General features: G+C 41.4%; 1 protein-coding gene across 3 annotated transcripts; it reads right to left on the reverse strand.

Annotated features, from left to right (window-relative positions):
* Positions 1 to 2,852: 2,852 nt before the first annotated feature.
* LOC141272102 (uncharacterized) lies at positions 2,853 to 14,578 on the reverse strand. Of its 3 annotated transcripts, none has more exons than XM_073682418.1 (8): positions 14,511 to 14,578; positions 10,939 to 10,997; positions 9,989 to 10,138; positions 9,680 to 9,859; positions 9,474 to 9,597; positions 9,293 to 9,390; positions 5,088 to 5,178; positions 2,853 to 4,920 (listed from the first exon to the last, which is right to left on the reverse strand). In XM_073682418.1, the coding sequence occupies exons 3-8, from the start codon at positions 10,064 to 10,066 to the stop codon at positions 3,779 to 3,781; spliced, it is 1,713 nt and encodes a 570-aa protein (XP_073538519.1). In that variant the 5' UTR covers positions 10,067 to 10,138; positions 10,939 to 10,997; positions 14,511 to 14,578; the 3' UTR covers positions 2,853 to 3,778. The 3 variants fall into 3 exon arrangements, with proteins under 3 accessions (XP_073538519.1, XP_073538517.1, XP_073538518.1); XM_073682416.1 differs by having other exon boundaries at positions 10,939 to 11,004; XM_073682417.1 differs by lacking the exon at positions 14,511 to 14,578 and having other exon boundaries at positions 10,939 to 11,307.
* Positions 14,579 to 15,106: the final 528 nt, after the last annotated feature.

A 15,106-nucleotide genomic window follows, 5' to 3' on the forward strand; every position in this document is an offset into this window, starting at 1 on the left:
AATAGATACATATTTCTTCCCTTACCTACACACTCCTGGTAGAAGTGTGCATGCCGAAGAGGCGAGGGAGAGTAAAGTTGATGTGGAGACATCTCAGGAATTGAGACCCTGGTGCCACTGTGGCCTCGGACTCCTCAGGTCATAGATCCCTGAGGGAGCGGTGATGTTGTGTCTCCAACACCCTTTGTATCTGCCCAGAGGAGGGTCTCTGCTCCTACTAACAAGGTGGGTGAAGCCTTTTGCCAGAAGCAACAAGAAAACATCTGCTCGTCACCTGACTGCCATCTTGTGACACGCAATGATCCTGCAGAACTGGAGCCAATGGCTGGTGATACCAGACAAGGACTTCTACCGAAGAAACATCTGCCTCTCATCACTATCTGTCACGGAAGTGGTCCACACAGGAGGTGTTAAGTGCTCTGTGCCATTCTTTGCTGGGGTTTTGCTAACTCCTTGTATTGCTCCGAAGATACATTGGTGCTGTCCACCATTTTGTGATTGACCACGAGATTTTAGGTGCCCTTCCTCCATCTACAAGAACCCTTACCACAGTAGTCAAAGTTCTCCAAACGTTACAAGAAATACTCCTCCCGGTGCAAAAGAGCATAGCTCTAATTTTTCTATGCCAGCAGCTTATTTTCATCTGTAGAACCTGTCTACACTGTATATAAGATCATTGGCCTAATGTTTATTAATGCTGTGGAGTAGAAATCACATTCCTCATGATTCTAACTACTGCAGAACTCTGCTGCCACCTATTGACCTCTCACTATACTACAACTACTATGACTTCATTCCTTGTTACTATGATTGTTTGAATAACATCTTATGAACGAGTTGTGACATACTCCAAACCTGCTGTTACAGGTAGTAAAGTAAAAAAAAACACATAGCAATACCAAACAAATGAGATGGACTATGCGCTGGTATACGTACAAAATGGAAGAGCACGTTCACACTGTGGCCTTTTCACAGGCAAAACCCAAGACTGAGACAACCATGCATGAGAAGCTATACAGATGAAATACTAAGCTCAGAAAGGTGGGTGAGGGTGCCCTAGTTTGTGCGAAGGACAAGAGATTACAGCAAAACCAAAGAAATGAGCTGGACTATGCCCAGGTATACATGCAAAGTGTAAAAAAACAAAACAAAATGAGAAAACCCAAGAAAAAACAAAATGAGCAAATAGCAGGATATTGAAAAGTGTAGGGAATTTAATAATAAAGCTAATTACGAAAGTGGTTAGGGCTTAAAGATTATATGTATTTACAAAACGCTTTATAGATGTGATGCTGAGTCACTTCTCACAGACAAGCTGTGAGTCAGGATACTCAAGGAGTCCGAGGTCAAGAGCCAGGAGGGTACGTGATAAACAGAGGGAAAAGAAAAAGGCGTAGTCTGGTAACAGTCCAAGGTTAGAATACCAGGAAGATAGTGGATCAGAGCAAAGGGGCTAGGCAAATGGATGGTCAGAACGAGGTCCAAAGTCTGGCAGCAATAGATCTACAAGCAAAGCACAAGGCACGGAGAGACAAACCACACAACTGAAGCTACGAATGATGGCTATCTGGGACTGCCAGCCAAGTTAAGTAGTTGAGTAATCATTAGGAACAGGGAACACCTGACGGAAGTTCAGCACCTCCCAGTCTCAGATTGAATGTCCGCGCTGTCAATCAAAACGCAGACAGTTTTTATATCCTTTTTAAATTCCCTTTGAAAGCTTTTTTCCTACTTTATATGGAAACCTAAACCTCCAAGACTCCCCTGTAAACTCCTTCTTTCCCTCCCAAAACAATATGGAGGCCTTGGCCTCCCTGATATTCAATCCTACTATAAATCCATTCACTTAAGCAGAAAGATGAGCCTGCTGTAACGTGGAGCGGGGCGGTACCATGGGCGAGGTAACTCGTCTCTTACGCCCCGGCATGTTACATGAAGGTGGGGGACCTGGCTGGGTGCGTGGACTCGTGCTGTGGGGGCGCAATGCCCTTGCAGGCTGCATGTAACCGGTGACATTGGTTTGCCAGGACCAGGTGCTAGACAGTTCAATTTTTACTCAATGATACCTGATAAAACATTATATACAGTAGATAGTTGGCACATATCTTGATGAACATTTCTTTCACAATACGGATCATTTTGTGCACACAGATTCCTTCCTCTTTTCTCCTTTGTCCTCTATCTTCACCACTCCTCTTAACTTCACCACAGCCCAGCTCAGCAGTACAGTCCAGTTTGTAAGAGTCCTATGCTCAACCCGTGTAGAAATACTCCTCCGTCATCTCATTGATACATTTGTATGCCTCCTTCTATTCATATGCCATTATTTGTCATCATTTCATTTGATGGTTCTACTTGCTATTCCATGCCAATATCCAGATAACTTTGTATTTTCATACTAGGAATAGATACATTCCTCGCTAATACTTTTTGGTCCAATGTGTTAACGGCATTGTCCACTACTAAGACAACCCCTTCTTGATGTAAATGTTTGGAGCCGATAAAATAAAGCTTATACTCACCTCCCGTGCCGAAGGTGGAGCCAGTGACGCCAGAACTGATTGGGCGCCAGGCTCACGTGTCATAACAACCGCATGAGAACTCCGGAAACGCGAGTGCCGACACAGCTGGAATGGCGCCAGCACGGGAGGGGAGTGTAAGCTTTATTTTGTCGGGGCCAAGCATGGGGTATGATAAGGCGGTCTCCAAGTAGTGGACAACTTCTTTACGTTTTCTATCTTCCCTTTACCATCTCCACTTTTTTTGCAATCCAAAAATTGCTTTATTTGCCATTCCTGAAGAAGAATGGACACATTGCATGCATATATTTTCGAGAGAAACTTTATTCTTGGCTCATAAAAATGACAGCAATGCATTGGATGACTTACAAAACATTGTCATCAACTTTTTTGAAGTATTAAATAGGTTGACACTTTACAACAATGGACTATATCTACATAGGGGATGCCTAACTTTTGGTAAAAAAAAACTTTTTTTTCACAAAGCATGGGATTTATGGTTAGCTACTAACATTATTTTTTTCGAACAGGGGTACTGAGTTATTCGTATCAACATCTACCGTAGATACTTTCCTTGACAAACAAATGCGAAACCGCATTTTTTATTATTTTAGCAGGTTTGTAATTGTTTTTTTTTTAACATTGCTGCATTGTAAATTTACATGTGCAGGATCCTTATTCTTAATACTTTGGCCCTGATTAATAATTTGCATTTTTTTATATAACTTTCCTTTTTCTTTGTATTGTGGTATTAGTTGCCACATTAATCAAAAAGGCGCACACGAATCATGAATTTGGTGTAAAGTCAAAAATGGACTTTTCTCCTGTCTTGAACTGTTCTTGCGACTTTTGGCACTAAAAGTCGCAAGATTTGTGCCAAACTTTTTGGCATACTCAAAAATAAATCATGGGAAAAACTGGAGTGAAATTGCACCAAGTATTGCAACTTTTCAAAAAGTCGCAATTGGCTAAACATCTGGAATCACTAAACTCTGCCCACAACGTGGAAAAAAAAAACAAAAAAAACGACGAGCACATATAAAATAGACTTAAAAAAGGCTAAAATACAATAATGAATTGGGTGCAAACAAAAAAAGGACACAAAGCACAAAAGACGCAAAAGCCATTATGAATTGGGGCCTTTGTATATTGTTCTGTGCCTTCAGTAATTAACATGGTATATTAACCATATGCGTACATATTTTTCTCTTGCCAATTTTTGTGCTGCAAATAAATTATCTAAAAGAAAGGAAACATTTCTACTTCCCTGTGTGACTTTTCTGATGTTTAAGAAGATATGATTTGTAGGTAAAACACTTCCCACAATCGGAACATGAAAGTGTTTTTCCTGCGTGAGCTCTTTGATGAGCAAATAAAGATGAGTTTTGTGCAAAACACTTTCCACATACAGAACATGAAAATGGTTTCTCTCCTGTGTGAATTCGCTGATGTGCAACTAGAACTGAATTCTGGTTAAAACATTTCCCACATTCTGAGCAGGAAAATGGTTTCTCCCCTGTATGGATTCTCAGATGAGTAACAAGTTTAGATTTATCGCCAAAACGTTTCCCACACTCAGAACATGAATACGGCTTCTCCCCTGTGTGAATTCTCCGATGTTTAACTACGGACGATTTCTGATTAAAACATTTCCCACATTCTGAACAAGCAAACGGTTTGTCCCCTATATGAGTTCTCTGATGTCTAGCAAGATGTGATTTCTCTGCAAAACATTTCCCACATTCTGGACATGAAAATGGTTTCTGCCCTGTGTGAGATCTTTTATGAGCATAGAAAGATGCATTTTGGCGAAAACACTTTCCACATTCAGAACATGAAAATGGCTTCTCCCCTGTGTGAATTCTGTAATGAGTAACTAAAGCTGATTTCTGGGTAAAACATTTCCCACACACTGAACATGGAAATGGCTTCTCCCCCATATGAATTCTCTGATGCTGAACAAGATTTAATTTCCCTGTAAAAAATTTCCCGCATTCTGAACATGAAAATGGTTTCTCACTTTCGTGAATTATCTGATGTTCAGCTAGGTCAGATTTCTGAGAAAAATGTTTCCCACATATGGAACATAAAAATGGATTCTCTGTGTGAATTTTAAGATGTCTAAATAAAACTGATTTCTTCTTAAAACATTTCCCACATTCTGGACATAAAAACGGTTTCTCCTCTGTGCGAGGTCTTTGATGTTCAAAATCCCTTCTGCTTTCTTCATTTTGAGTAACAGTCGGCGATAAAGCACAAAATGAAAGATCTTTGCTGCAAAGGGATGAAAGTATTTCTGGAACACTGGCATGATATTCATATGTATCCGGTATTATACCATGATCTTCTACTTTAAATACTGAAATGAATTGATGTTCCTCTGAACTTCTGGTAGCATCGTCTGCCAGGAATAAAAAAATAGTTTTATTATTGTTCAATAACATACAGTATGTTGTAATATTTCCATATAAAAAAACAACTGTTTTAATATTCCCAAAAAATGCTACACATAATTGTACAAGTCAGTGAATGAATATAATCAGTGACTTCTCTGTGGTCACTACTCACCTGTGCAGTTATCTGTAGGAATCTCCTCTTTACACGGCTCATCATCCATCACGTAGGTCTTTATAGTATTAATATGGGTCAGATCTTCACCCTGAAACAAAGATGATACAAGTAACCGACAGATGGAAAAAACGTTTGAAATGATTTTGAAAACCAGAAAAGATCATTACCATTATTTTTGGACTATAAGGCTATGTGCCCACGATGCAGAAATGAAGCAGAAAATTTCTGCAGCGTTTCTGCATCTCCCTGGCAGAAAAAAATGCATGCAGATTGTACTTGCGTTTTTCCTGCAGAATACACGCGTATTCACATGCGTATTCACATGCATTTCACATTCCGCAGCGGAAACGCATGAAAAACGCATCGTGGGCACGCAGCCTAAGATGCACTTTTTAGCGAGAAAAAAACCCTGCTAAAAAGTGCCTGTGTGTTATAGTCCAGAGACAGCAAGTGTTTATTTTAATAGAGAATTTTTTGTGCGTGTGTGTGTTTTTTTTTTTTATTACTGGGTTAGTATTGGGGGTCTGATAGACACCTCTCCATCACTAACAAAAGGGCTTGATAACAGCTGTGTTTTTTGACAAATCATAGCTGACATCAACCCCAAACCCCATTACCTCAATTGCCACCACACCAGGTCAATTGGGAAGAGCGCCAGAATTACAGAATCTCATGTGATGCGCCACTTCTGGGGTGGCTGAGGGCTGGTAATTTTAAGCTGGGAAGGAGCTAATAGCCATGTGCCTTCCCAGCCTGATAAAATCAGCTCACAGCTGTCTGCTTTACCTTTGCTGGTTATCAAAAATTGGGGGGTACCCCACATCATTATTTTCATTTGTTTATTTATTAGTTTAATACATGTACAGTAAGCTACATACGCACAGCACTAGTCATATATCTCACGGATATCTATCATCTATTTATCCCATACCCCATCTATATATCTACATGTTTGCACACCTTCAACAAATAAACATCTGACATTTCTGTTCTGCATTCTATTCCGGTACATGTCACATGGCTAGCACACAGATGGCACACGGATGCTGCCAGACGCAACATTGATAACACCGGTATTGCTTTTCCAGTACCAGTAAAATCAGGACGTGTACATTCTTTGGCCGGGCTAACACTGACATCCTCTTCCCCCAAGTCCGGTGTCAGTGGAGCTTAAATGGAAAGTGCAGCGCAAACTGTGGGGGCTGCTGCATTGAGGGGACACAGCACAGGAGTTGTCGTAATGCAGACTTGCAGTTTCGTTTAATCTGCTTTGTGTCACAAGCTGTATATAATATGGATCAGTGGCATATCGCCAATGGAGGCTGGCCACGCGACTGCTATGGGGCCCGTGAGCTGGGGGAACCCTGCACCAGTGCAGTCACTACGCCTCCCCCACTGCCCATCATCGCACGTTCAACTGTGTTGGCATCCTGGATGCGATACAGTTGCATGAAATTTCTGAATTCTCATGCATGCGCTGCTTTTTTTTCCTTACAGATTTGAAGCAGTTTCAAATCTACAGCATGTAAAACTTTTCAGCGTTTTTAGAGTTTTTCACCCATCATAATGAATGGGAAAAAAACATAAATAAAAAGCTCATAAAAAATGTGAGTATTTTACGCAGCGTTTTTAATACCAAGAGACACGATTTTGGTGCAGAAATGTCTGCAGCAAATACTTAACGTGTGCACGTACCCTTACACTTCCATTCATACGCTACAATTTTAAATGCAAAACAGCCTAAAACTGTTTTATAAAGTTAGTGTTACTTCACACTTCTCTTACTCAGAAGGTCATTATGGAAGTTTAAATACTATGAAATATTATCATTTTTTTTTAAATGTACACTGTGTTCCAAATTATTAAGCAAATAATATTTTCTCAGATTTTCCCAAATTATCTATATGAATTGCAGTCATTGTAATTTTCCAGTCAAATAACTATTAGAGTACAATTGAAAGGTTTTTGTACAAACTGCCTATGATAACAGTATATTTTTAAAAACATAAAAAACTCAAACTGCACTCAAAATGCATGTTCCAAATTATTATGCACAGCAGAGTTTTCAACCTTTTCATTTTAATAAAGAACAAAAAAATGGTCATTTTTGAAATTATAAGCATTAGCAGATTATTACAAACTGAAATCAAACAGTATTCAACTCAAAACTTTATTCTAGGTGATGTTACATTTGCACATAGGACCCCTTGTTCGAAAGGATCTTCTGAACTCTCTCATCCATTGAATTTGTCAGGTTTTGGATGGTTTTTGCTTTAATTGTTTTGCATGAGGACAGAATACCCTCCCAGAGCTGTTGCTTAGATGTGAACTGCCTCCCGCCATCATAGACACTCCTTTTGATGATGCTCCAGAGGTTCTCAATGGGGTTGAGGTCAGTGGAGCACCATAAGTTTGTCCCCTTTTATGCCCATAGCAGCCAGAGATGCAGATGTGTTATGTGCAGCATGAGACGGGGCATTATCATGCATGAAAATGATCTTGCTGCGGAATGCACGGTTCTTCTTCTTGAACCATGGAAGGAAGTGCTGTTTGAGAAACTCAACATACATTATGGAGTTCATCTTTACCCTTTCAGGGATCCTAAAAGGGCCGACAATCTCTCTCCCCATGATTCCAGCCCAAAACATTACTCCACCTCCTCCTTGTTAGCGCCATAGCCGTGTTTGCATGGGGTGTCCATCAACCAGCCATCCTCCACTCCATCCATCTGGACCATCGAGATCATTTCATGCATGATAATGCCCCGTCTCATGCTGCACATAACACATCTGCATCTCTGGCTGCTATGGGCATAAAAGGGGACAAACTTATGGTGTGACACCCATGCTCCCCTGACCTCAACCCCATTGAGAACCTCTGGAGCATCATCAAAAGGAGTGTCTATGATGGCGGGAGGCAGTTCACATCTAAGCAACAGCTCTGGGAGGGTATTCTGTCCTCATGCAAAACAATTAAAGCAGAAACCATCCAAAACCTGACAAATTCAATGGACGAGAGAGTTCAGAAGATCCTTTCGAACAAGGGGTCCTATGTGCAAATGTAACATCACCTAAAATAGAGTTTTGAGTTGAAAACTGTTTGATTTCAGCTTGTAATAACCTGCTAATGCTTATAATTTCAAAAATGACCATTATTTTGTTCTTTATTAAAATGAAAAGGTTGAAAACTCTGCTGTGCATAATAATTTGGAACATGCATTTTGAGTGCAGTTTGAGTTTTTTATTTTTTAAAAAATATACTGTTATCATAGGCAGTTTGTACAAAAACCTTTCAATTGTACTCTAATAGTTATTTGACTGGAAAATTACAATGACTGCAATTCATATAGGTAATTTGGGAAAATCTGAGAAAATATTATTTGCATAATAATTTGGAACACAGTGTATGTGGACAGGGTGCTCCTTCTTACAGAAGAAGTTTCCAACTACATACAAAGAACAAGCAGGGTTGATGGCATAGCCAGGGAGAGGCATGTTTGATAAATATTAGGTTTAAGATCCCATCAAAGAAAGGTCACCTTCTCGTGGTTGATGGGCATACATGAATTAGCCAATTTATGCACTAAGTACCTTCATTTTTATAAGCATCTATAATATAATCCTGGGAGCGTACCTCTGTCCAAAGCCTCTATAGACTGCGCAAGCGCAACGCGCCTGCGCAGTCTGGACCCCACAGAGGAACACATCCACATCCTAAACGAGGATGAGGATTGTGGCCCAGAAGATCGCGGTATGCGTAAGCAATGAACGCATACCGTGATCTCTGGCACAACAACTTACCTATCCGGGATTGCCGCGGGGTCTCTTCGGGCCGGGGGACGGGAGATGAATCTGCCGTCGGAAACGGCGCATGCGCATAACGCATTTCCGGTGCCGTTTTATTGAAGACACACATGCAGTGTGTCTTCAACAAAATGGTGCTGGAAAGCGCAGACTGCAATCCCACAGCAGCACATGACAGAATGGGGGCGCAGGATGGCAGCAGCACATGACAGAATGGGGGCGCAGGATGGTGGTAGCACATGACAGAATGGGGGCGCAGGATGGGGGTAGAACATGACAGAATGGGGGTGCAGGATGGGGGTAGCAGATGACAGAATGGATAAAACAAGACTGAACACAAGACCTTCACAGCTTCTACACATCATAGGGAAGATCTCATGACACTTTCTCTCCATCTACCTGATGATCCTGAGGAACATTGGGATCTTCTTGTTTACAGTTCTGTGGAAGAAGAGGACAGGGACATCTCTCTGGTGTTGTCTTCTTACTGGATAGATCTGGAGGAAAGGCATAAAGGGACTGAATTCATTCTTTACATACAGATAGTTATAGGCCGTGTGTATTTAGTCCTGTCTATTACCTGGGGATGTGAGGGGCTGGGGAACCTCCATTATGACGTCCTTGTACAGATCTTTGTGTCCTTCTAAATACTCCCACTCCTCCAGGGTGAAGTAGATGGTGACATCCTGACACCTTATAGGAACCTGACACATACAATGATACCGTCATCCCCCGATCCCTTCATAGCGTTACTGTATAATGTCCCAGCATTCCCAGCAGTGTCACCTCTCCAGTCAGCAGCTCAATCATCTTGTAGGTGAGTTCTAGGATCTTCTGGTCATTGATGTCCTCATGTATTAGGAGGTGAGGTGGAGGCCCCGTGATTGGGCTCAGGGGTCTTCCCCATCCCTCCGATATAGGGGCCTGACAGCGCTCCCTAGAGGTCTTCTTCACTACTGTGTAATCCTGGTTATGGAGAGACACATTAATAAATCTCACTACAGACATTTCCAGAGTCCTCACCTCTCCAGTTCTGTCCATCTGTTATTCCCATAGATAAGAATGATGTAATGTGACGTCATCAGAATCTCTCACCTCTCCAGTAAGCCGGAAGAGGATCTCTAGGGTGAGGTGTAATATCCTCTCCGCCATCTTGTCCCTGTCCTTAATCATTCTTGATGGGTCAATCAGGAAAATTGTCTTATATAGAAGATCTCCACTGAGAGGATCCGATATTGTAGGGACCTGAGTGGGGAGAAGATGACGATTAGTGTTGAGCGAGTATGTTCTATTAACCCTTTCGCCGAGTATGCTCGGGCCGAGCTCCGAGTATTTACAGCTGCTCGGTAATAAGGTTAAATCACTCCCGTGTGCATGATTTGCAACTGTTTGACAGCTTTATTACATGTGAGGAATGTGTATTTCTTACACTTTCCTCACATGTAATAAAGCTGTCAAACAGTTGCAAATCATGCACACGGGAGCGATTCAACCATATCACCGAGCAGCTGTAAATACTCGGTGCTCGCCCGAGCATACTCGGAACAGAACATACTCGCTCAACACTAATGATGAATAATCTCTGTGGAGCATCACATCACAAACACACTGTCATCACCACTTCAACCAATATTGTCGGATTAAGTCTTTTATATGAACACGACCTAACTGGCCAAGCAAAGTGAATGTGATTCCATGAAAACTTGTGGTTATTATGCGTCTAAAGATTTTGTTGAACTTTGCAATTTTGGTGCAATTTTCAATATATCCTTCTGTGGGTGGCCTGAAAAAAAATGAGGAAAAAAATGCGAAGAAAAAAAAAATACATTTGTTTAAAATTGTCTGTGTTCTAATTATTTTCCTTATTTTTTAGTAATTTTACAGGAAGAAAAAAATATCTGACTTTTCTATATATCAGTATTCTATGATAAAATAAATGTACTGGTATATACAGTAGAGATGTAGATCTATGTACCAGTTCCTTGTATCTGAAAATGAAAAGCATACAGTGCACATTCAAGTATAGAAAATGTTCCAATACTTACAATAGTGCAGCCTGTGGCTCATAGCTATTGCTGCTGCCTCCAATGCTACAGGTTGGGAGCTTGAATCTCAGGATAGACCAAACATCAAGAAAAGAGAAGAATAAGTTAATAAAATGAATGTAAGTTTGTGCAGAGCAGAGTGATGATGGCCTTGTCCTAGAGTTAAAGGATTGTCCGGTCTGACTTTTAAATCCCACAAGTGCACACACTGTGCGCTGTGAGGATTCGACGGTTACTGAGCCAGGAACATCGGTGATGTATGCCATATGCATATTCCCAGGCAGGAAGCCATCTAGTGGGCTCAGTCTTGCTCGAAACAAGTGTATTGAGCGAGCCTGAGCCCACTAGATGGCCATGCCTACTGGACGGCTTCTGTCCGGGAGTATGTATATCGCATACATCACAGCATGTGTGACTGCAGACTTTTCATATTAGACCGGACAACCCCTTGAAGGGAAGCGGAGTAATTACTGAGCAATGAACTAAGAAGTAACACATGCAGTTACTGGACAAGACATTGCCGACATAGTGATTGAAAATAGGGACGTTCCCACTGACCTCTCAGGACAGTGGGGCATCTCTGCCAAATCAGGACTGTCCCACTGGACCCGGCGCAGTTGGGAACTGTGTCTATGACCCATTCAAGATGGGCCAGCAGAGTCCAATTCCCAGGTTCCTGAACGCCAATAATGCGGGTCAGACCCAAAGAGATCAATACGTTTTCCCCTATATTTTGGATAGTGCTTTAGCCCATTAGTGATGGAGCCAATTTTGACCATAATGACCAAGCCAAATTGTTCAATTCTGACCACTGTCACTTTATGAGGTAATACTCTGGAACGGATCCCACTGATTCTGAGACAGTTTTTTCGTGACATATTGTACTTCATGATAGTAGTAAAATTTCTTCAATATGACTTGCATTTATTTGTGAAAAGAAACAGAAAAAATGTTGATAATTTAGCAATTTTCAAACTTTGAATTCTTACACCCTTAAATCAGAGAGATATGTCACACAAAATAGTTAATAAATAACATTTCCCACATGTCTACTTTACATCAGCACAAATTTTTTTTTGTTAAGAAGTTATAAGCGTTAAAAGTTGACCAGCGATTTCTCATTTTTCCAACAAAATTTACAAAACCATTTTTTTAAGGGACCGCATCACATTTGAACTGACTTTGAGGGGTCTATATGACAGAAAATACCCAAACGTGACACGATTCTAAAAACTGCACCCCTCAAGGTGCTCAAAACCATATTTAATAAGTTTATTAACCCTTCAGGTGCTTCACAGGAACTGAAGCAATGTGGAAGGAAAAAATGAACATTTAACTTTTTTTACAAAAATTTTAAATTTTTTCTTTTTATTTTCACAAGGATAACAAGAGAAAATCAACCTCAAAATCAAAATATGTTGTGAAATTTCTCCTGAGTTCACCGATACCCCATAGGTTAAGTAAAACCACTGTTTGGGCGCACGGCAGGGCTCAGAAGGGAAGAAGCACCATTTGACTGTTTGAACGCAAAACTGTCTGGAATCAAGAGCGGACGCCATATCGCATCCTTTAGAGCCCCTGATGTGCCTATACAGTGGAAACCCCCTGCAAATGACCCCATTTTGGAAACTACGCCCCTCAAGGACTTTATCCAGGGGTATAGTTAGCATTTTGAACCCACAGGTACAACACAGAATTTGATAACATTAGGTCATCATATTGATAAAGTTCATTTTTTTCCCAAAAATCTTGCTTCGGCCCCAAATTTCTCACTTTTGCAAGAGGTATCACGAAAAAGTAGACCCCACAGTGATACTCACTTTCTTACGAGCGCGGCGATACGCCACATGTAGTCAAAAAGTTCTGTTTGGACAAACGGCAGGGCTCGGAGCAGAAGGAGCAATATATGAATTTTGGAACACAAATTTGGATGAAAGATGGCGGGCACCATGTCTCATTTGCAGAATTCCCCCACAACTGACCCCATTTTGGAAACTACACCCCTCAAGGATTTTATCCAGGGGTATAATGAGGATTTTGAACCCAAAGGTACTACACGTTTGATAACATTAGGTCGTCATATTGAATACTTCGTTATTAGTGTTGAGTGTAAGTGCTCGCTACTCAAGTTTGCATTGGGTGCTCGGGTACGCACCGAGTATCACGGGTGCTCGAGTGACATGCTCGCGTCTCCGACCTGCATGTTTCGCGGCTGTTAGATAGCCAAAAAAACATGAGGAGATTGCCAATCCACGCATGTTTTTTCGGTGACTAACAACTGCGAAACATGCAGGACGGGGACTTGAGCATAGCACTCGAGGACCCGCAATATTCTGTGCATACTTGAGCACCCGATGCAAACTCGAGTAGCGAGCACTTGCGCTCAGCACTAGTCGCCATATTGCATCATTTTTTTAACTTTTGAAAAGAAAACAATCCTAACCCCAACCTCAACCCTAACTCCAACCATAAGTCTAACCCTACTCCAACCCTGACCCCCAACCGTAACCCTAACCCTACTCAAACATTGACCCCCAACCATAACCCTAATACAACCCTAACACGACCCTAATCCTAACACAACTCTAACCCTAAGCCTAACCCTAACACAACCCTAACTCCAACTGCTAAGAATGAAACAAATAATTTTTATTTTATACATTTTATATGACTAAGGGTATGACAATGGGGTATTTGATTAACTATTTATTGCCTTTTGAGCACTGTGACATCAAAGTGATCAAAAGGAACTAATAGAAAAAATTATCTGCTGTTGCCGGGTACCGGCATTTTTTTTAAGAAGACGACGCAGAGGGCGGGGGACGGAGGAAAAGGGCCCGTGGATGGCGGAGGTATGATGGGGGAGGGAGGGGAGCTCGGTGGCATCATTTTTCTCACCTCTGCCATATATGTCATGCCAGAAGAGAGAGAAATGAGTGTAACAGCGGCACACTTCTTTTTTTTTTACTTGATCGCCGTTATTCATTGAATAAAGGTGATCACGTGATCAGGCACCAGAAAAACCAGCCCTGATCATGTTCTTCAGGGTCTCAGCTACCCTCGGTAGCTGAAACACCAGAGATTTTCGGAGTCTGTGGGGCACCATAGGCTTATTCCCAATCGCCGTTTTAAAGCAGCAATGAGGGAATAAGGACCCTTAATGGATGCTGTTTTAATTCGTATCACAGTCGTTAAGGGGTTCAAGGGATTTTCCCACAAAGAATTGTTGTCATCTATCTCCATCATTCCCATTAACAGTGTATGGTACGACAGCGTTCATGTGCGACCACGCGGCTCAAGTCACTCGTGGGATGGAGACCCCGTTATATAAAGTACGATAAGAGTGTTATCCTCCACTTTACATGGCAAAAAATAATGCACCTTAATTGTAATGTAATATCTAAATTAAAAAATATTACCTGTATATAAATAAAAACAAAGGCAACATAAAGATTAGAAAGGTGAAAACTTAAAGTTAATGAATAAGTTCTATGCATCTCAGTATGGGGTATGTTGTCCGCACTGAAGGGGTTAATGCCGCCTGCGCCCATTAAGGGGGAATCTCCACATACCTCCACCTGCAGAGCCACACACTAGATATATGGCTGTTCTGTGCGCACAGGACCTGAGATGAGGTCACAGGAGGGGAGGAGTCAGGGGTCACATGATCAAGTGCCTTAGTGTGTGCAGGACTTGGGCTGAGCTGTTTGTCATGGTGTTGGATGAGGGGAAGTTTTTGTGTGGGGTCAGGAGGGATGTTGCGGAGTCGCGTGTCGACGACGTGGATGAAGCGTGTGTGATTACGTACAGTACAGACCAAAAGTTTGGACACACCTTCTCATTTAAAGATTTTTCTGTATTTTCATGACTGAAAATTGTACATTCACACTGAAGGCATCAAAACTATGAATTAACACATGTGGAATTATATACTTAACAAAAAAGTGTGAAACAACTGAAAATATGTCTTATATTCTAGGTTCTTCAAAGTAGCCACCTTTTGCTTTGATGACTGCTTTGCACACTCTTGGCATTCTCTTGATGAGCTTCAAGAGGTAGTCACCGGAAATGGTTTTCACTTCACAGGTGTGCCCTGTCAGGTTTAATAAGTGGGATTTCTTGCCTTATAAATGGGGTTGGGACCATCAGTTGTGCTGTGCAGAAGTCA

Source organism: Phyllobates terribilis, unplaced genomic scaffold (genome assembly GCF_046119375.1).
Source record: "Phyllobates terribilis strain yellow unplaced genomic scaffold, ASM4611937v1 Scaffold_5__5_contigs__length_657084704, whole genome shotgun sequence".
Classification (NCBI taxonomy): domain Eukaryota; kingdom Metazoa; phylum Chordata; class Amphibia; order Anura; family Dendrobatidae; genus Phyllobates; species Phyllobates terribilis.